A 21,673-nucleotide genomic window follows, 5' to 3' on the forward strand; every position below is an offset into this window, starting at 1 on the left:
ACTGCATAATTTAGTACCTGCTGACTTGGATTGTCTGGGCAAGTTTCCTGGCTTTCCTACAGTATCTTAAAATATCAGCCCAATATCAATCCCCTGGATCCTCCAGCTTCCGTCCAGCTAGCCAAGGCCACAGTGTGCAAGTGGGAAAAGCAGCCTTGCCCATGGCTCGCATTTCCTGTGCTATAATGCCCATTTTCTGTAATCCTGCTTGGACATCACTATTAACAGAGACCTCTCAAAGGACAGAGTCTGGAAGCAGAGTGGTTCTCTGAAGATTTGGCCAACACAACAGTGTGTTCGTAGCATTAATACATTACATTAGTATAGTGATGTTTAAAATGAAGTAATAGACTTATTTAGATGAAGAGTTTTTTTTCCTTTGATTAATATGCCATTAGTTCTTTTTATATTCAACTGGAGATGGCCTGCATGAGTGTTTCTCTTAAAACCTGAAGAGATGCTGTGTAAATTTTGGTTGAGTGGCCAATGAGCCACATGGCATTTTTGGTTTTCAATTTGAAAGATTTCTGTCTTGTGGGATATCAAACACAGGCTAGTCAATTAACAAATGTTAATGTTCATTGAATTGGAAACGATATTTTCTCAGTGAACCTGTATTAGTGAACGACCACATGTGGTGAATTTAGAAAGTTCTTTCCACTCTGGTTTCCTTTGCAGTGATGGATTTAAAGAGATCATGCCCTATGACCATTTTCAACCTCTCCCTCGGTGAGTTAAACATTCCCTTCCTTTTATAATGGATTCTAAGTGTTTTGAAGGAATACTTATTGTCCCTGTTAAAAGATAACAGGCTTAATGATAGGAAAGACGTATCTAAGAATTAGATGAAATGAACTGCCTTTGAAAAGTTGTATGTAGAGTGTCATTGCCCATTGACAGGGACATCAAGCCTATCTTGAACAACAGATTAAAAAAAATTAGAGCAGTGGTTCTCAACCTTCAGTACTTTAATATAGTCCTCATGTATTATTTTCGTTGCTACTTCACACTTCACAACTGTAGTTTTGCTGTTATGTATCATCATGTAAATACCTGATGTGCAGGATATCTGATCTCTGACCCCTGTGAAAGGGTCGTTTGACCACCTACAGGTTGAGAATCACTGAACATTGCTCAGACACTTGAATCCTCTTGGATAGCTGGGTGACTAGTATCCCTTCCCTCCACTCCTTGTTTGTTTCCTTCTTTCCTTTCTTGCTATTTTGTTGAAACAGGGTCTCATGTGGTCCAGGGTGGCCTCAGATTCTCTATGTAGCTGAAGTTGCCTCAAATTCTTGATCTTCCTGCCTTTTCCTCCCAAGTGTTAGAACTATAGACATGTGACACCATGACCAAATAATGTGATTCTTTTGATTTTGACATTCTATGATTCTCAGTAATATGGTCCATTAGTACTTTATAATTGAGAAACAATTTAAAGACCCTTTCACACTCTATATTCTAATTAATTCAATCTTCATAATGGCTCTTTGAAGGCTAACTGAGGTAGGTATATTTTTCCCATCCTATAGAAAACTCATGTTCAGAGAAGGTGAGTTCCTTGTAACTGTAGTTAAGATTAAAGTCCTAGGAGGCTTAAGTCTTGTATTCTTTCAATAGAGCCATGACATGATACTATGACGTCACTCTTTTGGAAAGTCCTTGCATACTTGAAACAAACAAGCATACATCAAATAAATAATGTAATTTTCTTTGTTTGCTTTTGAGCTGGGAACATAATCCTTGGACTGCATGTTCGGTGTCCTGTGGAGGAGGGATTCAGAGACGGAGTTTCGTGTGTGTAGAGGAATCTATGCATGCAGAGATACTACAAGTAGAAGAATGGAAGTGCATGTATGCACCCAAGCCCAAGGTGATGCAAACTTGCAACCTGTTTGATTGCCCGAAGTGGGTTGCCATGGAGTGGTCTCAGGTGAGATTTGACAACATGACACTTTTATTTAAATGTGAGGTTTTAATGACTATTTGCCTGAAACTTTACTGGATATCATCATTTAGAAAAGTTGTATATAAGGGGCTGAGGAAATGGTTCAGTGGATAAAATACATGCCATGTGTCTTAATTAGGGGTTTATTGTTGTGAAGAGACATCATGACCATGGCAACTCTTATATAGGAAAACATTTAATTGGGGCTGGCTTACAGGTCAGAGGTTTAGTCATCATGGTGGGAAGCATGCAGGCAGACATGGCGCTGGAGAGGTAGCTGAGAGTTCTACATCTGGATCTGTAGGCAGTAGAAAGTGGCAGTGACACTGGGTGTGGTTTAAGCATCTGAGATCTCAAAGCCCGCCCCTGGTGACCACTTCCTTCAACAAGGCCACACCTCCTAATAGTGCCACTCCCTATGGGTCTATAGGGACCATTTTCTTTCAAACCACTACATTCCACTCCCTGGCCCCCATAGGCTTGTAGGCATATCATAATGCAAAGATGTATTAAGTCCAACTTCAGAAGTTTCCATACTCTATCACAGTCTCAACATTTAAAAGTCCAAAGTTCAAAGTCTCTTCTGAGACTCATGAAATCGCTCAACTGTAATTTCCTATAAAATCAAAATAAATAGCAGATCACGTACTTCCAACATATAATGGCACAGGATATGTATTACTGTTCCAAAAGGGAGGAAAGGGTATATAGTGAGGAAATACTGGACCAAAGCAAGACCAAAAACCAGCTGGGCAAACTCCAAACTCTGCATCTCCATGTCTGATGTCAAAACTCTCTTCAGATCTCCAACTCCTTTCGGCTTTGTTGACTGCAGCACACTTCTTTCTCTTGGGCTGGTTCCAGTCCCTGTTAGCAGCTCTCCTCAGCAGGTATCCCATAGCTCTGGCACCTCTAACATTTTGGGGTCTCCAAGACAACCCAAGCTTCGCTTTCACAGCTTCACACAATGGCCTCTTTAGGCCTCCATTCAGGGACACCCCTGACACATGCCTGGCCTGGGCGACTTTCCTTAATCACAGAGGGAGATTCCAGAATCCCTTTCTTTTATCCTTTGACTCTAAAACCAGAACCAAGGGGCTGGCTGCCAAGTCCTGCTGCTTACTGGGGCTGGAATATGTCCCCCGCCCCCATACAATTACATCTTCACCAGCTTTCTGTTGTTGATGGTTTTCGTCACTGCCTAAACTTGGCTGTCTTGGAACTCATTCTGTAGACCAAACTGACCTCAAACTCAAGAGACCCCCCCCCCCCCCCCCCCCGCCTCTGCCTTCCTAATGCTGGGATTAAAAGTGTACGGCACCACACCCTTCTATAAGCTTTTCTTTAATTCCTTTTCACAAATTGGAAGCTTAGTTGATTGGGATCAAGTCACCACTTCTTTTATTGCATTTAACATCAGGCTTTTATTTAATCTGTTTATCTCCTTGAACACAGGGTATAGGTCCGTTCTACTCCTGGTGCTCCTTTTCTCTTTGAATTGCACATTTTGTATTTTTCCTTTCTTGGCTTGCTCCTTTTCATTACAGATCTTCATAAGAGTGAACACTAGTAACCACACAACAGAGTCAATACTAGGCTGTTTTAAGGTTTCCTCTGCCAATGTAACTAATGAAAAACTATTCAATTTAGCCTCAGGTGGACTTTTTCACACAAGAGTAAAAAAATATTCACCAAAATAGCAAAAGAACAACCTTCAGGCCACAAATTAGTGTTCTTCTCCTCTGAAACCTCTTGATCCAGGTCCCCACAGTTCAAATCAGCTTTAGCACCACTGTCCTTCATGCTCCTAATAGTACGGCCCATTAGGCACCACTTAAAGCATTGCACTGCTTTTCTAATCCCAAGTCGCAAAGTCCACATTCCTCCCAACAAAAGCATGCTTAGGCCTCTCATAGCAATGCCCAAATCCCTGGTACTAACTTCTGTCTTAGTGTTTCTGTTGCTGTGAAGAAACATCATGACCACAGCAACTTTTACAAAGGAAAACATTTAATTGGGGCTGGCTTTAATCCATTATCACCATGGTGGAAAGCATGGAGGCATGCAGGCAGACATGGTGCTAGAGAGGTAGCTGAAGAGTTTTACATCTGGATTTGCAGGCAGCAGAAAGTGACAGTGACACTGGCCATAGCTTGAGCATCTGAGACTTCAAAACCTGCCCCCAGTGACCACTTCCTCCAACTAGGTCACATCTCCTAATAGTGCCACTCCCTTTGAACCTATGGGGGCCATTTTCTTTCAAACCACTACACCGTGCAATCATGAGGGGCAGAATTCAGATTCCCTGAAACTCATTTTAAAAAGTCAGGCAGTCCTGATGACTACCTACAACCTCAGCACTCGGGAAAGTGAGAGAGGGGATCTTGAGGCAAGATAGATAGCTAGATTAGCCAGAATCAGTGAGCTCTGGGTTCAGTGAGAGAATCTACCTCAGTAAATGAAATAGAATATGACCAAGGACAATATTCCACGTCAACTTCCTGCCTCTAAATACACATGCACAAATGTGAACCATCACACATGCAAAGGTGCATGCACACATACATATCACACACATAAAATAAACAAGCAAATATGCAAATAAGTAATGTATGTGAACACAACCCCTATATCCAAAGAGCTCTAGAAGATAGCGCAATTGGAAAGTGGTCACGGGCATTAACTCAGGTAAGGATTATTACTATTATGGACTGTCGTACATGTGGAAGGTGCAAATGCCAAAGTTATCAGGGAGGGAGTCACTGCTGCCATTGTAAAGCTTAAGCTTCTTTGAAGATAGTAGATTCTGAGCAAGCAAGTGCTTAGAGCAAACACAGCGGGGGCCGATGGCCAAGAAGATACTGTCAAAAAACGCAAGTGTGAACTAGAGCACCTGGAAGTTGGAAAAGAGCATAGTTGTGCTGGAGAACACTGTTTTGTTGTCATCCACCACCTGTGGCTCTTGAAGTCTTTTGGCCCCTTCTTCCACAATGATCCCTGAGCCTTGTGGGGACGGGGTGTGCTATAGACGTCTCTTTTAGGGCTGAACATTCCATAGCCACTTTTTTCTCTGTGCCTTGACCAGTTATGGATATCTGTGTTAATCATCATATATTATAAAAAGAAGCTTCCCTAATGATTATAGAGAGATCCATGGATCTACGAGTATAATAAGGCATTAGGCACAAGAGGGTTAGCTAGGTGGTGGTGGCACATGCCTTTAATCCTAGCACTCAGAAAGCAGAGGTAGGTGGATCTGGATCTCTGAGTTAGAGGCTAGCCTGGTCTACAGAGTGAGCTCCAGGATAGCCAGGCCTGCAAAGAGAACCCCTGTCTCAAAAACAAATCAGCCAACCAACCAAACAAACAAACAAACAAAAAGATACAATGGGGCCGGTGTACATATGAACTTCCAGCAGTGTGGCAGCATGGACGAAGATCTTTGTAAGCTTAAACCAGACAAAATCCTAGAATGGAGTAGGGAGGTGGTCATGGAGAGTTAGTTTTCTTTAAAGTTGTGGCTATGGTTGGTCCAACATGCTCCAGAGTACGGTCACACACCCAAGAATATGGGCAGCGCTAATTGCACTTGATGGGTGTTTTAAAAATAATGAAGACACAGAGTTGGGTGGGTATAGAATGGGGAGGGTGGATCTGGCAGGAGTTGGTGGGAGAGAGTGACTATGCTCAAGCTAAAATGTATGAGATTCTCCAAGTACTGACAAAAATAAGTATTATTTAAAAAGACAAGACAGACAGGTCCTGGCTCCACTGCCTGGGGGCCTCCCAAACAGTTCAAGCTAATCAACTGTCCCGCTTATCCAGAGGGCCCGGTCCAGTTCCATGGGAGGTCCTCAGCCATTGGTTCACAGTTCATGTATTTCTAGTTTGGTTGTTTGTCCCTGTGCTTTTTCCAATCATGGCCTCAATATCTCTTGCTCATACAGTCCGTCCTCTCTCTTGCCATTTGGGTTCTCAGAGCTCCACTTGGGCCTAGACTGTGGATCTTTGCATCCACTTCCATCAGACACTGGATAACTGGGGCCTATGCTGGGACCCTTTGCTCAACCTTGGTGTAGGGGGGAGGGGACTGGACCTGCCTCGGCTGAGTCTACCAGGCTGGGCTGACTCCCCAGGGGTGACCTTGCCTTGGAGGAGGTGGGAATGGGGGGTGGATGGGGGAATCCGTGACTGATATGTGAAATTAAGTTATATATATATGATGGTTTGGATGTCTATAGATTAAGGAGAGAGCATGTTTCTAGGAACCGGAAGGTGAAGGGGGAAACCCTGACATGACATTAGAAATGTGTCCTGATCTAGCACTTAAGAAACTGGGCACCTTTTTGAGAGAAATTGTGTTTGAAATCATTGAAGAAGACAGCCAACCATCAGGAAAGGCCTTGAGAGGCAAGTGGCCTCAAAGAAAACAGGAAGAAGAGAAGAGGGAAAATATCCCAGAGGTTTGACCAGACCTCATGTCAGATCAACTGTCTAGAGAGAGGGGATAATTGGCTTCTAGAACAAATAAAATGCTGTTAGATTAGTGTAGATGGAAGTTTCTGTCTTGCCTGGTCCTGTAGCCATTCAGTCCCAAATAAACACACAGAGGCTTATATTAATTATAAACTGTTTGGCCTATTGCTCAGGCTTGTAACTAACTAGCTCTTAGGCTTAAATTAACCCATAATTCTTGTCTATGTTTAGCCATGTGGCTGAGTACCTTTTCTCAGTCCAGCATTCTCATCTTAATTCCTCTGCATCTGGCTGGTGACTCTGTCTCTGCCTTTCCTTTTCCCAGAATTCCCCTCGTCTGGTTGCCCCACCTATACTTCCTGCCTAGCTACTGGCCAGTCAGCATTTTATTAAGCCAATAGAGTGACAAATCTCTATAGTGTACAAGAGCATTATCCCACAGCAGCTTAGTCAAAGGTAAGCAATGCAATATGTTTAATCTTAGTCTCTTAATTTTCTAGAGACAAGGGTGTAATAGATTTAAGTTTCCATAGCTCTTTTGCGTGGAACTATATTATGCTCACATTAGTCAGGCATTCATCTGTGTGGTGTGTCAATTGGCATGCCGGAAAGACAGAATGCTAGCCTCCAACTCCCAAAGGCTTAGAATTTAGTTGCACCAGACATGCATGCAGACAATTTTCATACAGTGGACCTCTGTGGTTGGTCATGTGTGGTGTGGCTTCTGCATGTGGTACTTTGGGGCCACAAGGTGAAAAGATTCACCCCACTTGAAGGATCCAGGAGTGCTCCAGGCAGGAGGTTGCACTTGCAGTGGGATTGAAAGACATGTGTGTGGGCTGGGTGGAAAGTCACGTGGTCAGCGCTGGGGATCCATGCTGAGTGTCAGCCTGGAGAACTTTGTCTGTGCTTTTAGGACAGGGGTATCAACTCTGCTTGCATCCACATTCCCTCTAAAAGAAGTTTGGAAAATGACTTACTCTTTCCCCTGCATTTAGGTTGACATATGCATTTTTATGGTAAGCTTAATAGCAAAGAGTATCATTTCCTATGTGTGGTGAATGATGACATCTTAAAATAAAACTGTTATGGCATTTTAAAAACTATGTCCAGGGGACTCTAAATGTCATGGTCATTTCTGTCCCTTCTGTCTTCTGTAAACAGCAGGAATGAGCTCCTTGACTATTTGATTTATGTAATTCTCCTCTTGCATTCACTTTCAAGCTACTCTCCTACAAAACTCTCTCCTAAAATAATGTATTTTTCTGTTTTAAAGCCTCTTATCGATCACACTGTTCTACCATTCTCCAAGAAAATGCACCTAGTAAATAAAGTCATTTCTGTTTCCTTTGGCCAGAGGGTTCTAAATGTCAATGTTCTCTTGAAGTCAGTTGTTATTAAATTCCATTCCAGCGTCCAATCAAAACAATATAAATCTATTTTAAATTATGGTAAAAATATTATACATAAAAAGTAAGTTTTCATTTAAAATTAGCCTTTCTGGTAAGTGAAATGGGACTCAAAAAGTTGTGCATATATTCACTGCTCAGATGAGATATGGAGTCAGCAATCGTTTGTTATTGGTTTTATAGCATATGATATAAAGAGTTTTTCAGTATCATATACATACATATATATTTCAAATTGATAAATTCAAGAGTGAGTGAATTAGTTTTCTAGAAACGTAGGGAATCATTTCTAGAAATGTAGTCACACACTTCACTACAGAACTTGTTGGGTGCTTTCATGAATGGCAGGATGAACTAGGGATGTAGCTCAGTGGTAGACCACTTGCCTAGTATGCGTGGGGTCCTGTGTTTGATCTTTAATACAGGAAAAAAAAGGTGACATAATGTGGTAAGAGCTGCCCTAAATACCCAGCCTTCGTGGTGAAGTGCACACAGAGAAAGTCCTCCAGAGAGATGCGTGGGGAAAGCCCAGGGAAACTCAGAAGAGAACGCCTGTGCTCTGGAGCAGTGGCAGGGGTGAGGGTGGGGGTGAGGGTGGGGGGTGTGGTGGGGGGTGTGGTGGTGGAGGGTTGCCAGCAGGGAGTGCTGGGAAGGAATTCTTGGTCTCTCAAGAACTGTGGGAACTTGAACAGTGTCTCAGGTAGTGGCTCTGATGAGCCCATCTGTTGAGTGGGAGAGGAGCACCTCTTCTACAAGGAGGCAGGAGAGGCAGTGAGATGGATTATGTGTTCAAGACAGTGCCCATCTCTCAGCAGGTGTTCAGGAACTCTCCAGGATCTTCCCATGGGTCCGTTCAAGGTCCAAGGGACTCAACGTGTGTACAGATTGGAGGTGACCACTTAAGGGAGGGAAGCAGTAATACAGAGTATCGGAGTGAATGGGTTTTCATTTAGAGGAAGAAAAGAAATGACAACTTTTAAAAAACTGAGGGAAACTCAGGGAAGAACTTTGGACTTGAATAACAATGTCTCAGGATTGTGGTCTCCTCCTCTCTCTGTGTGTGTGTGTGTGAGAGAGAGAGAGAGAGAGAGAGAGAGAGAGAGAGAGAGAGAGAGAGAGAGAGAGAGAGAGAGAGAGAGAGATACTTGCAAGACTCCAGTGGGTGGCTGAATTGGACAACACCAAACCCTGTGTGTTTGGAAAAGAATTTCACTGTGTTTTATTCTGTGCACACCTACCCATCATCATAAAGCCTCATTTAAAAGTTAAACAGTAAGAGTTTAACAATAATAACCATAATAAAATGGAATAATTTTAATAATATACTTTACTAAAAGTTATTTAAAACATGTGCTTTGTGTATTTCTGGAAGATTCCTTTTAATTTTTTTTAGCTGTGGTAAACTGCAAGTGATTGGAGGCATAGAAAATGAAATCACAGGTAAGGGGTCACTCAGGTACTGGATGACCAGCAGCAAAGGCCAGACCATAGAGAAGCCAGGGAGCAAGGTGGGCAAGGGACGTGTGGCAGTTTTCTGTGAAACCTCAAAATTTCTGTGAGATTCCCATGACCCAAAGCATTAAATGTAAGTGAAGTATTAGATTTTATGGAGGGTGGGATGGAGGGAGAGAGAGAGGGAGAGGGAGAGAGGGAGAGAGGGAGAGAGAGAGAGAGAGAGAGAGAGAGAGAGAGAGAGAGAGAGAGAGAGAGAGAGAGAGAGAGAGAGAGAGGCAGGAGAGGAAAGGTCTAATAAAAAGCAGAATTTTAGCCCATCAGACAAAGAAGCTCTCTGCTCTCATGGATATCCCGAACCTTGGCCTTTTTACCCCAGGGAAGCAGGCTTAGTTAATAAGTAAGCAGTTTTATGGGCTTATTTGACTTAGACTGCTTGCTAAGAATCCCAGAGGTGCTAGAGACAAGAATGGAACTGGTATAACTGGTGACCACAGTCAAGCTGCGTTGGATTCCAGATGGCAGGCTTTGGGGTTTGTTTTCATGCCTTGCTTAAAACCTTATCTACCAAGGACCTAAGGGGCTGGGGTCTCTAACCATAAGCAAGACTCAGAAGGACAAATATGACATGTTTTCTCTCGGATGTGGAACATAGATTATACACACACATATGCTTATGTGCACATGCACATACTTTGTGACCCAGGTTCTCTCCCTGAACCTGGAGCTCACTTATTCAGCAAGGGTAGCCAGCAAGTCTCAAGGATCCACCTGTGTTTGCCAGGGGTTACAGGTGCACCCTGCCATGCCCAACAATTTTCATGGGTGCTGGGGACTCAGACTCTGGTCCTCCACTTGCCCAAGGACTTTGCTGACTGAGCTCCCTCCCCATCCTTATGGTAGTTTTCTCATACTGTGTGGCTGGATAATCCCTGATGGTCTCTGTATATGATAACTCTGCAAGATCACTGTAGACAGAGTGGTTGGTCGAAGTTAGTTTTCTCCTATTCATTGTTTAGACGAATTTCTTTCAATTTCACAAATTGCTTTGGGTAATGTCTTAAGAAAAGTGTAAGCGTTGGAAAGCCTGCATCAAGTTTCTTTCATATGTGATTTGGAGCACAGGAAATTCAGAACATTTGCCCTTCTTGCATTGTAAACTCATCTTAAATATCTTTGAATTGAAAATTGTATGAGACTGGAGATATGGCTCAGTGGTTAAGAGCACCAGCTGTTCTTCCAGTGGACTAGGGTTCAATTCCCAGCACCCATAAGGCGGCTTAGAACCTTTCAGGGGATCTGACACCCTCATCTGGCCTCCACAGGCACCAGGCACATGAAGAAAAGTATCCATACACATAAAATAAAATTAAAACAAAGAAAATTAGAAGGGGGCTCTGTAAGGGAGGTCCCTGAAACACAAGCATCCCAGAAAATCAGCCTCCGTCTCCTTCACTCAACATCTTATGTGGAGGTCTTTCTGTTTAACGGTCACGTAGATCCATAGTTCCCCTTTGTATGTTAAAAATGATGACTTTGTACACCTTATCCAGCTAACGCTACTCACTGGCTTCTCCTACCTTTTCGCAAAGTGCACAGTGACCTGTGGCCGAGGGTTGCGCTACCGAGTGGTTCTGTGTATCAACCATCGTGGGCAGCATGTCGGGGGCTGCAACCCACAGATGAAACTGCACATCAAAGAGGAGTGTGTCATCCCCATCCCATGCTATAAGCCTAAAGGTAAGCATGAAGTGTGTTGTAACCGAAATTAAATAGGGTTTTCCAGCTCTCGTTCCCTACTGGGAAATTTCCATTCCCATTTATTTTCTTATGAGGATGGTTTTGTTGACAGTTTGCAAGGGATCTGGCTAAGGAAGTTGGACATATGTGATTTATGATCTGGAGGGAAAACTGGATTGCTGTTAATGTAGTTCACACAGGGTGGTTCTCATCTGTCTAGGTTTGGGCTCACATTTCATGGTGGACATAAAATATTTCCTTGTGCAGTTCCCACCATCAAGAGAAAGAAAGATGAGGAGGAGAAGGAAAAGGAGAGGGTGAAGAAGAAAAGAAGATCAATAAAGGAGGGAGGAGGAGCCCACTGCTCTTATGCCCAGAATAGCTCTTTTTGTCCTTCTTTGCTCTCGAAATGTGTGGGTGCCTCTTTACCGCAGTGCCCCTTGATAGAGGCATGATGACATCATCATGTGTCACAGTGCAAGGAGTGAATGAAGACTTGGTTGCCACTCTGTGAGTGACTTTAGGATTTCTCATTTGATCCATGTGGATAAGCAGACATTTATGACTAGCAAGTCTTGATCACCTCTCAGATATTTGCTCCCCACCCCATGATTATTTCCCTGTGCCTATCCTTATGACAGGTACCTTCTTGACATAGAAAAAGTTAACTAGAGAACTAGCTCAGCAGGTAAAGGTACTTGCCAACCCTGACAACCTGCTTTGATCCTTGAAACTCATGTGGTAGAACCAGAGAACCATGACTTCTAAAAAAAAATTGTCCTCTGCCCTATACATGAGTGCTAACATGTGCATACACACACACCACACACACACACACACACACACACACACACACACACACACACACACACACACGAATAGATAGATGGGTAGATAGACAGATGTGATAAAAAGGAAACGGGAAAAGATTGTTCTCACCTCTTTGTAAAGACTTTTCCTTAGTACCTCAGACAGAATGGTAAAATTCTTCCTCAGGAATTCTCGGTTCCTTGTTTATACAGAAAGCCCCACAACTCATCAGTCTACATGTGTCTGACTGAGCCCATCGTGTGGAAAGAGCAGTAGCTACCATGCAGACACACAGTCATTATAGGTTCCCATCTTGAAGCTTTTGCTTATTACCTCTGTCACCAACAGGACTTCCACAGACTTTTTCTCCATGTCTCTAGTCTCCCTGAAGTGTCTCCAAATTCTTCACTTCACAACTGGACTAGCTCTCTCCTCCTGTCATGGAAGCCTCAAAGGACAGAAGGGCATAGCAACTGTCCCTTTCATGTCCATGTAGATGGCTTTCATCTCCCATGGTAACAATGGAATTTGAATAAGCCACACACAGAATCTCATCTTTCCACTTCACTGGCCTCTTGATATTTGCTTTTCTCTGTTAATTTATTAATTCAAGAGACCAGAAGAATTTGTGGCAAAAGGAAGACTCTGATATTGTTGGAATAAGAGCTTCAATATAAAAAGAGCAGAAAGGGGTGAGGAGTTATGTAAGGCATTTGGATGTTTAACTTTTGGATGTTCAACTGCATTCATTATAATGGGGGATCGTTTTGGTTGCATTTTGTAATGTGTTAATTAAAAAAATAGGGATTTTATTCATTCCAGAAGCAAATGTACTGTGCATTTGGAAAGTATAACCCTGTGTTAATGAACTCTCCAGTCAATAACAAGCATGTATCAAAGTCCTTAATGATGGATAGTAATGAAATTCATTGTTTACTTTCTTTTTTCTCTCTCAGAAAAAAGTCCAGTGGAAGCTAAATTACCTTGGCTGAAACAAGCACAAGAACTAGAAGAGACCAGAACAGCCACAGAAGAACCAAAGTGAGTCCAGGGCCTTTCATGGACATAATCGGGGCACAGCCAGTTTACATGATGTATGTCATTTTTGTGCTCATTGGAGCTCGACAATACATTTAGTATCCCAACGACCTGGATTTACGGACTCCAGAGAGCCTGAGCTGGCTAGGAATTCTCTTTATTTCACAATTCAGCAGTCCTGCTTTGGCAGTATGTGTGAGAAGCACGGAAAAGATTGTGTTCTCTAACTCAAAGCAGACCCTTGTTCTCTTGCAGGGACAAGTGGGGATAGTTCTTGGATGTGCACACATGTAGTTTAACCAAAGACCATCCTAGTATTGTACAAATAAACCAATCGTCCTAAGCTTAAGTCATGGCCAATCTCCGTAAAACTAATGATGTTGAAACACACCAGGGTGGCCTGAGAAGCAGTCCCAGGGCTGGTGGGACATGGAGGAACAGAAAGAGTGTGGTACGGGGTGGACTAGAGCTATGAACCACCGCTATGAACCATGTGACCTCACTGTTCAGTGCTGGTGGCTCATTTTTCTTTGTATAAAGGGGGCAGGTTGGGCCTGACTCTCCAAGGTCCATTCTGATTCAGAAATCAGCAGCTACTGTCTGCATGCTATGTGATGGGGCCAGCTTATAATGGTGTCAACAGACTTGCAGAATTAAGAGCAAATCACAGAAACATTCTTGAGGCAGAGAGAGAGAGAGAGAGAGAGAGAGAGAGAGAGAGAGAGAGAGAGAGAGAGAGAGAGAGACCCAAAGAGGAGACGGAGGCAAAGAGACTCTGAGATGCCTCACGAAGAAGCCCATCAGAACAGCAGCACCCGTGACGGACTGGAGTAATTGGACAGGACAGCTGATTCCACAGTGGGCAGTTGAGTCTGGAGTGCTGACAGGCTAGCGGCAAAGAGAGCAATTCACAGATGGGACAGGAAAGGGGATCGCAACAGCCATCTGGCTTGTCTCCCCGAGATGTCAACTCCAACCTGCTGCTTGTACAAACAAAGAGAACTGAGTAGAGAGGCAAAGCCTTGCACAAGGCCCACAGTTCGTACTGGTGGTTCTCAGCTCCAGCTCTCACAGTACCAGAGCCCGTCTCCCATCCCATAGCACTCTGGGCCTCTCCTGTATAACCACTCCGCACCTTCAGCTGTGGCTGGAGCTCACTCCATTGAGACACAGCCCAGTGCAGTTGAACAACACAAGTGTTTCGTTGTAGCTCAACGTTGCTTCTAGCTCCGTGGGCACTACCACGCTTGAACAGGTAACCTTCTCCTCTTGATCCAAACTGCAGCTCCTCCTAACGTCCATTTTCTGAAACACATGTGCTATATCCCTTGCCTTCCTAACTTGAGAAAAACCTGTCACAGGTCCGCAGAACTTGTCTTCTCTAAGCCCACCGTTCTCAGTGTCTCAGCATTTTTCACACGCTGTTGTCTTCAGTCCCTTCCCAGCCTGTTCCTCTTGTCTGGACACTCCCATTGGTCACTGTGCCTCAGGAGCATGATCCAGCCCAGTAGGGAGCCCCAGGGGAGTGTAGATGGACATCGCCATCTCCCTCTGGTGATGTCGCAAGAGCGCTGGCTTACTTCAGCCCAATCTTGGCCCGGTGAGTCCCCACAGGCAGGCCTGACTACCACCACAGATGGAACTGTGGATGCTGCAGGTGAATGACACCCCCCCACCCCCAGTTACAGCGTCAAAGAGAGCAGAGTGCTTGCGTGGGATCCTCAGCCACACTGACCTACATACAGCAGCCTGGCACTGCCCTCTACCCCTTCCTCAGTCTTCCCTTGTGGTCAGACCTACACTCCAGTTGAATCTGTTTTGGAAGTGTTCTTGTTAACAGAGCATTTCAACCCTACACAGAAGGGGGTCACAGCGAACGAAGAAGCCCCACGCATCCACAGTGAGCTCCTCAGGGCTGCACTTGCTTTCTCTACACCATCACTACGGCACGGCCCCGCCACACTGACCACAGTGCGTCGTATCTGAGCACCTTTGCACACTTCCGTGTGTCTCTCTCTAAAAGGGAAACAAGCTTTTAAAAAAACTGATAAGTTTAAAATGCGGTCCTCAGATCACTTCCATCAAGCTCCTTTGGGCTATTTTTTAAGGAGTAATGAAGCGGGGCCTGGTGGCTCACATCTCTAACCGCAGCACGCAGGAAGCCGAAGCCGGAGGATTGCATTTGAGGCCAGCCTGAGCTACGAAGTCAGTTCCAAGGCCATTTTGAGCTATGGTGTGAGACCCTTTTTCAGAAGTCTAAAAACAAACAAACAAAAGTTGTAATGAACACTGGGCCAGCCATATTGGAAGTGGTGTATCACCATTTTTTTTTTCCATTTGCAACAGTAATGCATTTTTCCTCTTCCTATGGTTTTACATTCCAACACAAGGCTTGGCACTTTGACCATTTGAAAGCATACAGTTCAGCATCACCAAGAACATCCACGCTGCTGCCTGACCTGCCCAGAGTGTCTTCATCATTCTTAGCAGGAACTCTACCTATTGAACAGTCCCTGTTACCTACCCAGCCCCAGACTCTGGTCATTTCTAGTCCACATTTTATCTATGAATTCAGCCAGCAGTGTCTTGTTGCTTTTGCTGGCCTTAAACTTAGGACCCTCTGCTTTCCAAGTGCTGCCCTACTTGGCATTACTTGCGTTCTTAACAAGAACTCTGGGCTCCTCCGAGGGGTAAGTGCTGGCTAGGTTTTTGTCAACTAGACGCAAGTTCGAGTCATCCATTGAGAAAATGCCCCCATCAGATGGTATGTCACAAAGCTTGTGTGACATTTTCTTGATTAATAATCCACGTGGGAGGGCTGGGGCGGAGGTGCTAATCCTTCAGGGTGGTCCCGGGTTGTATAAAAACACAAGCTGGCCAAACTCTGAAAAGGGAGCCTGTAAGCAGCATTCCTTCATGGTCTCTGCTTCAGTTTCTGCCTCCAGGTTCCTGCCCTGCTTAGGTTCCTACTTTGTCCCTCAGTGATAGAGTGTGATGGGGACATGGGAAGTTAAACCCTTTCCTCCCCGAGTCGCATTTGATCCCGGTGTGTTATCACAGCAATCGAAAACAAAGGGCAGCCTGTGAATAAAAACTGGGAACTAACGGGCCAGGTAGTCCCTCAGATCCCTTTAAAGTTCAGAAAACACTGTTCGTTGGAGTGAATTAGTGGACAGCACTAATGGATACACCATAGCTCCAGTGGGTGCCTCCCATGTCTGTTCCAAGCCTGCACGTCTGCCAGCACCACCTGACTTAGATAAGGGTTCCCCTTCCCTCAACCTCAAATCAAAGCTGGTGTGCTCTTTGCTCCTGAAGGGACTCCAGGTTCTCCTCGCTCTGTGGACCCCCGAGCTGCCTGCCCCTGTTGCCTGGCCCCTGCCCCACCCCTGCCCTCTCCCACTCCCAGGTCTCTATGCAGTAGTCCGGTATTTCCTCGTTGCCTGGCATTTGCTGGCCTGATCTCGGGTGGCTGGTGTGAAGGTTTTAGTTCCCTGCCACTTCCGATTCTGTTCACTGCCTTCATTTCCAAACAAAATGGCAGCGTATTTCAGCTTCCAGCTCCCCCTTTTCTGACAACTGTCCTTTGTGGTCTGGGCTGCTTGCTGGTTGACAATAAATGAGAGGATGGTCCCAGCTGTATTCCACATCCCTCGAGGAAAGCCTGCCAAGCCAGCCAGGAAAAGATAAACACTCCCCCCACTGTGGTTTACCAAGGCCGAGCTCTGAATTTACATAGAGAGTGGGTGTTCAAAAGGCAAACTTTGTTTTAATTAGGAAAATTAAGAAAAATTAGAGTTTCTGAAATGAAGCCAAGGGAACTGCCGTCCTCACCTTCCTGGCTGTCGGCTGTGGGATGTGTCCTCGGTCTATACGGCTATTGCGCTTTCATTTGTCGTCAAACTTTCTCAGTTCCTCCCCCGAGCCTCCCACACTTCTATGGGATTCCCAACATGTCAGTGGTTTTGTTAGCCTGGCTCCCGTTTTTCATTTATGAAAACCAAAGAACTGGGACTGAGACATCTGCATGTTTTCTTCGCTGCTATTTTGTCTTTGCTGTGAGTGGAAATTGTATGTGCTAAAACCGACTCAGGCTGTGTTTCAGGAATCTGCTCTTCTAACCACAGCTAACACAGAGGGCTTCTTTGGCAGAAGATCGTATTCTAAGTGTGCTTGTGGGGATTAGAGTCATTTAATCTGCAGTGTCCTAGGTGTTATGATTGTCTTCATTTGGAGGCTGTGTAAACCAGGGTGTGGAAAGACTAAGGACTGGCCCGGTTCAGAGTTAGTCAGTGATGGACAGAGAGAGATTTGATGGACTGTCATAGCAGCTGGGCATCTCTAGTCCATGTGTACAAATTACAACACAACCCAAACTCTGAGAATATATAAGCACCAACAGGTTATCCAGTGGCCTATGATAGGCTGTAGGCAAAATTCAGATACACTTAAAACTACATATTACCTTCCGGTTTCATGCATACGATACCTAGGAAACCAGTGAATTTGTTTTCAGACCTGCGTGTATGCAAATATTCTGAAACTTAAAAATACTCAAAATCTGAGGAACTTTTGGTGCCAGGCATTTTGGGTAAGGAGGCCCAGCCTGTACTAGAGAAGGGGCTTCAGTTTCCTGCCAGCTGACAGGGACTCAGGTTTCTTCCATCCAGAGTTATACTGTGGGATTCTGAGATCACACTGTATCATGGTATATTGATGTTTATCTTAGTTGGGGTTTCTATTGCTGTGAAGAGACACCATGACCATGGAAACTCTTAGAAAGGAAACCTTTTAATTGGGGTTGCTCGTTTACAGTTTCAGAGGTTCAGTCCATTATCATCATGGCGGGGAGCATGGTGGCGTGCAGGCAGACATGGTGCTGGCTACATCTTGATAGGAAGACAACAGGAAATAGTGTGAATCCCTTGGCATGGCTTGGGCAAATATGAGATCTCAGAGCCAACCCCCACAGTGACACACTTCCTCCAACAAGGCCATACCCACTCCAACAAAGCCACACCTCGTAATAGGGCCACTCCCTATGAGCTTACGGGGGCCAATTACATTCAAACCAACACAGTGTCATAAGACAACATTAGGAATTGTTAGGTGTCAGGAATGGCTTCCTGGGAAGGATGATTTGGTGATCCTGATGTCCCAAAGCTGACAGAAACACTGCGTGGCAGATATGTGAGGCCATGGATGTGTGTCTGGTGGCTGGCCCATGTTTTCTGGATATTGGGAATCTCTGTGTATAGACAAAGGCCTGCAGGATCGAGGAGGTCAGTAATGGCAGACTGCAGCAGATATTGGTGGTAGCACAGGTTCAGTAAAGAGCTTGGACTTTATCTGGAGGCAATTGCAGTTGAAGCGTACTAACCAGGAAAACGGTGTAATCCTTACTGTTGTACATTGTAAGGGTCTCTAGTTGGTCTCTAGTGACTTGCTTCTAGTTTAACTTACTGTGATAGACCAAACTCCAGCAAATCTCAAGTAACAAGTTTCTAGTTCTCCAGTGAGGCTATCCCTGCTAGGGCGAGATTTCTGGACAAAAAGACAGGCTCGCTGAAGCCTTTCTGCCATCAAGTGGCCTTTCAGAAACTCCGTGTCCACCTCCCTCCCCGCCAGCCACACTAAAGCTGCCTTCTCTCTCTCTCGGTTAACACTGAAAAAGTATCTCTGGAGAAAATATCCTTCCCCATTTAATATTTTTCGTACTGATCTTTGGTTCACGGAGGGTTTTACATTACAATGTGGTTTATAAAAATTAGCATAACTTAATTTCTTTCAAAAAAATAATTGATTGAGCACAGTTGAAGAATCCCAAATGCCCCTACTTTGATGTTTAAATGTCATTAGTGAGTTAATATTTCATTGCTAGTACCATATTATTTGAGTTATTTTATTTTTATTTATTTATTATTTATTTTTGGTTTTTTGAGTCTGTGTAGTTTTGGTGCCTGTCCTGGATCTTGCTCTGTAGACTAGGCTGGCCTCAAACTCACAGAGATCCACCTGGCTCTGTCTTCTGAGTGCTGGGATTAAAGGCGTGTGCTACTGCCACATGGCGGTAAATTTATTTTTGTAGAGCAACAAACACTTTTAACTATTTAATCATCTCTCCAGTTCCCAATTTTAACTTTTTAATTTTTTTTTCTATTAGGTTAAACACCTACTCTATAATTGCTTCTTCTCTTGAAGATATTCATGGCTGTTCTCAGTCTTCTATAAAACTTTAGGGTTGTTTTGTGTCTTTTTGGCCCCCAACTCTAATAACCTTAGAGATTTGGGTCCAAAATAGTCCAGTTCTGGGGAAAGCCAGAGTCTTTGCAGTTCTGAGTCTCGTGCTCCAGGGTGGAGGGTATCCTTTCAATTTGTTCAGATCATTGGCGTCAGAAGCTACCCAACATTTCAAATTTTAAAAAATTAAGTTTTACTCATTTATTAGTGTGTGTGCATGGGCATATATGTGCCACAGCACGTGTGTGGAGCTCAAAAGACAACGTCCATACGTTGGTTCTCTCCTTCCACAGTATGGGACCTAGGAATTGACTCAGGTCGAGTTAGCCTTGGCAGCGAGCATCTCTACCTGCCATGCCATCTTACTGGGTTCTACCCAGCATTTCACAGCTTTAGTTACATCAGACCAGCATATTTTAGATAAAATTTTTATTTATAAGCTCATAGAATTATGGAAATGTTCTTGTATTTCTAAGCGTTGGCTTTCTCACTTATAAAATTAAGGAGGTAATATAACAATTATATTAAATAATATATGTAAGATGCACATTGTGTTAGCTGAATTCTGGGGAAATTTTATGTTACATATTTATGTTTCATATTTATACATGATATATTTGTTAATTATATACTGAATTCTTTTTTTTCCCCAAAAGTTTTCAGTTAAATTTTATGTTTTGTAACTACCAGATAAATTTGATGATACCTTGTCTCTTAGGTTTATTCTTTGACTGGAGAGCAATTGTTTTGTTTGTTTATTGAGACAAGGTGTCAACGAGCAGATTATAAAGCCCAGGCTGGCTTCAAACGCACCATCTCTTGCCTCAACCTCCCAAATGCCGGTATTATAGGTGCACAACACCATGCCCAGCCGCTGTTCATTTTCCCCCTGATATTTATACCTTCCTTCTTTACCCTTTTATTTTACTTTTATACTAGACTGCCTTATCTCCCTTTATTGGCAGAGATTCTTCCAGTGTTTTAGATATTTGCTTATTTGGATATTTTCCATATAATTAAAATTAGAGTACTTCTCTAAAACAAACCCAGATACAACTTGTGTGTCAATAATATTGATAGACATTAAAGGCTTAGCGTTTGTCATTTTATTATTTTGTGTGTGTTTATGCATGGGCGTGCACATGTGCCCAGCATGAGTGTGGAGGGCAGAGGACAACTTGCAGTTGATTCTCTTTCCACCCCACGGATCCCAGGGACTGAACTCAGGTCGTCAGGCTTGACAGCAAGTGCCTTTTCCCACAGAGCCATCTTGCCAGCCCAGTCAGAGATGTTTGAGTCTAGATCTTTCTGGGGTTCATGAAAGTTTTCTTCTACTCTATTTCTTTTTTGTTTTCTTCTCTTTCTTTCCTTTGTCCTACTGTAAGGTTGTAGAGTGGAAACCCCTATCTCCTGGTTGCCTATTGGAGGATTGTCCTCAAGTTGAAGAGACCACTTCCATTCTGTGACATGTGGCAGCTTCCACCTTTGAGCCAGCAGCAAGAACTGAATGCTGCTCAGGCCTTAAGACAGGCCCCCTCACCTCCAGCCCTGCCCCGCCTCTGACTTCCACCTGAGAAGCTCCTCTCTCTGAAGGCCCGTGTGGTGAGACTGTGTCCACCGTAACAATACTGGATCATCTCTAAATTTACAACCTTAGCAACCTCACTTGGGTCCTTCTTGCTGCAGACTATGGTATCATCGCATATTCCGAGGGGTCCAGCATGGGGATATGTGTGGAAGCTACTATGCTGCCTACAGCTTTAGGCTTTTCATCACGTCCTCCTGGAACACAATTCACCTTTTCAAGATGTATTTTTCCTTATTTTTGTAAACACTTTCTGTTTCATGTTGTTGTCTTGATTCTCTTCAATATTGGCTTACCTGACTTCCCTCTTCCTGTCATCCTAAAAGTGGCGGTTTTAATCATCCGTGTCATGGGACATAGTGTATACACGAGTCTTACCTGTTTAAAGGGCACTATCCGTGAGTTTTGAGAGAAGAGACGCTCATGTCTGCAACAGCAGGGTTGGAGGCAGGGACAAGAGTTCTCTTCAGAGACAGCTCCTCAAGTGAAGCCCAATGTCCATATTTCGCGGCAGAAAATAGTTTCAGCACCAGCTAGTCTGAAGTGGAGTTGGTGAGTTCTGAAAAGAGACTTCAAGGTAAATGGAAGCTTGGGGATTATCAGACCGAGACGTCTGATACTCAAAGGACAGAGTAAGCCACACCCCAGCACTGCTGTGGGGTTCCAGGGGAGTCACTCAAGTGTCTCAGTGGTCACTGCATACAGGACTTGGCAAGCACACTGTTCAGAGTCATAGTGACTTTGGAACATTAGTGGTGGGAACTGCATCTTGGCACCTCAGCAGCAGCTTCTTGTGGCTATCTAGCAGATGGACTCTGTTAGACACATTGGAGTCCTGAGTTCTGCTTCCACAGTGTTTCACATTGCATTTATCTCACTTAGTATAGTGTGAAGTCTGATATCATAGTCTTAGGGGTGGTGTTGGAGTAAATACACCTGCTGAATGACGTTACTCAATGCAGAGTTTTCTAAACT

General features: G+C 44.0%; 1 protein-coding gene across 5 annotated transcripts in view; it reads left to right on the top strand.

Annotated features, from left to right (window-relative positions):
* The window catches only part of Adamtsl3 (ADAMTS like 3), a 287,753-nt gene that overhangs the window by 185,641 nt on the left and 80,439 nt on the right, over positions 1-21,673 (top strand). For all 5 annotated transcript variants that reach the window (XR_013042909.1, XR_013042911.1, XM_076546303.1 and 2 more), the window contains exons 12-15: positions 679-729; positions 1,729-1,933; positions 10,878-11,025; positions 12,792-12,876. Coding sequence is in view for 3 of the 5 variants with exons in the window: in XM_076546303.1 (XP_076402418.1) it covers positions 679-729; positions 1,729-1,933; positions 10,878-11,025; positions 12,792-12,876 (489 nt within the window). In the remaining 2 variants the exon portion in view is untranslated. The remainder of the gene's footprint in view (positions 1-678; positions 730-1,728; positions 1,934-10,877; positions 11,026-12,791; positions 12,877-21,673) is intronic.

The sequence above is a fragment of the Peromyscus maniculatus genome, chromosome 1, assembly GCF_049852395.1.
Source record: "Peromyscus maniculatus bairdii isolate BWxNUB_F1_BW_parent chromosome 1, HU_Pman_BW_mat_3.1, whole genome shotgun sequence".
Classification (NCBI taxonomy): domain Eukaryota; kingdom Metazoa; phylum Chordata; class Mammalia; order Rodentia; family Cricetidae; genus Peromyscus; species Peromyscus maniculatus.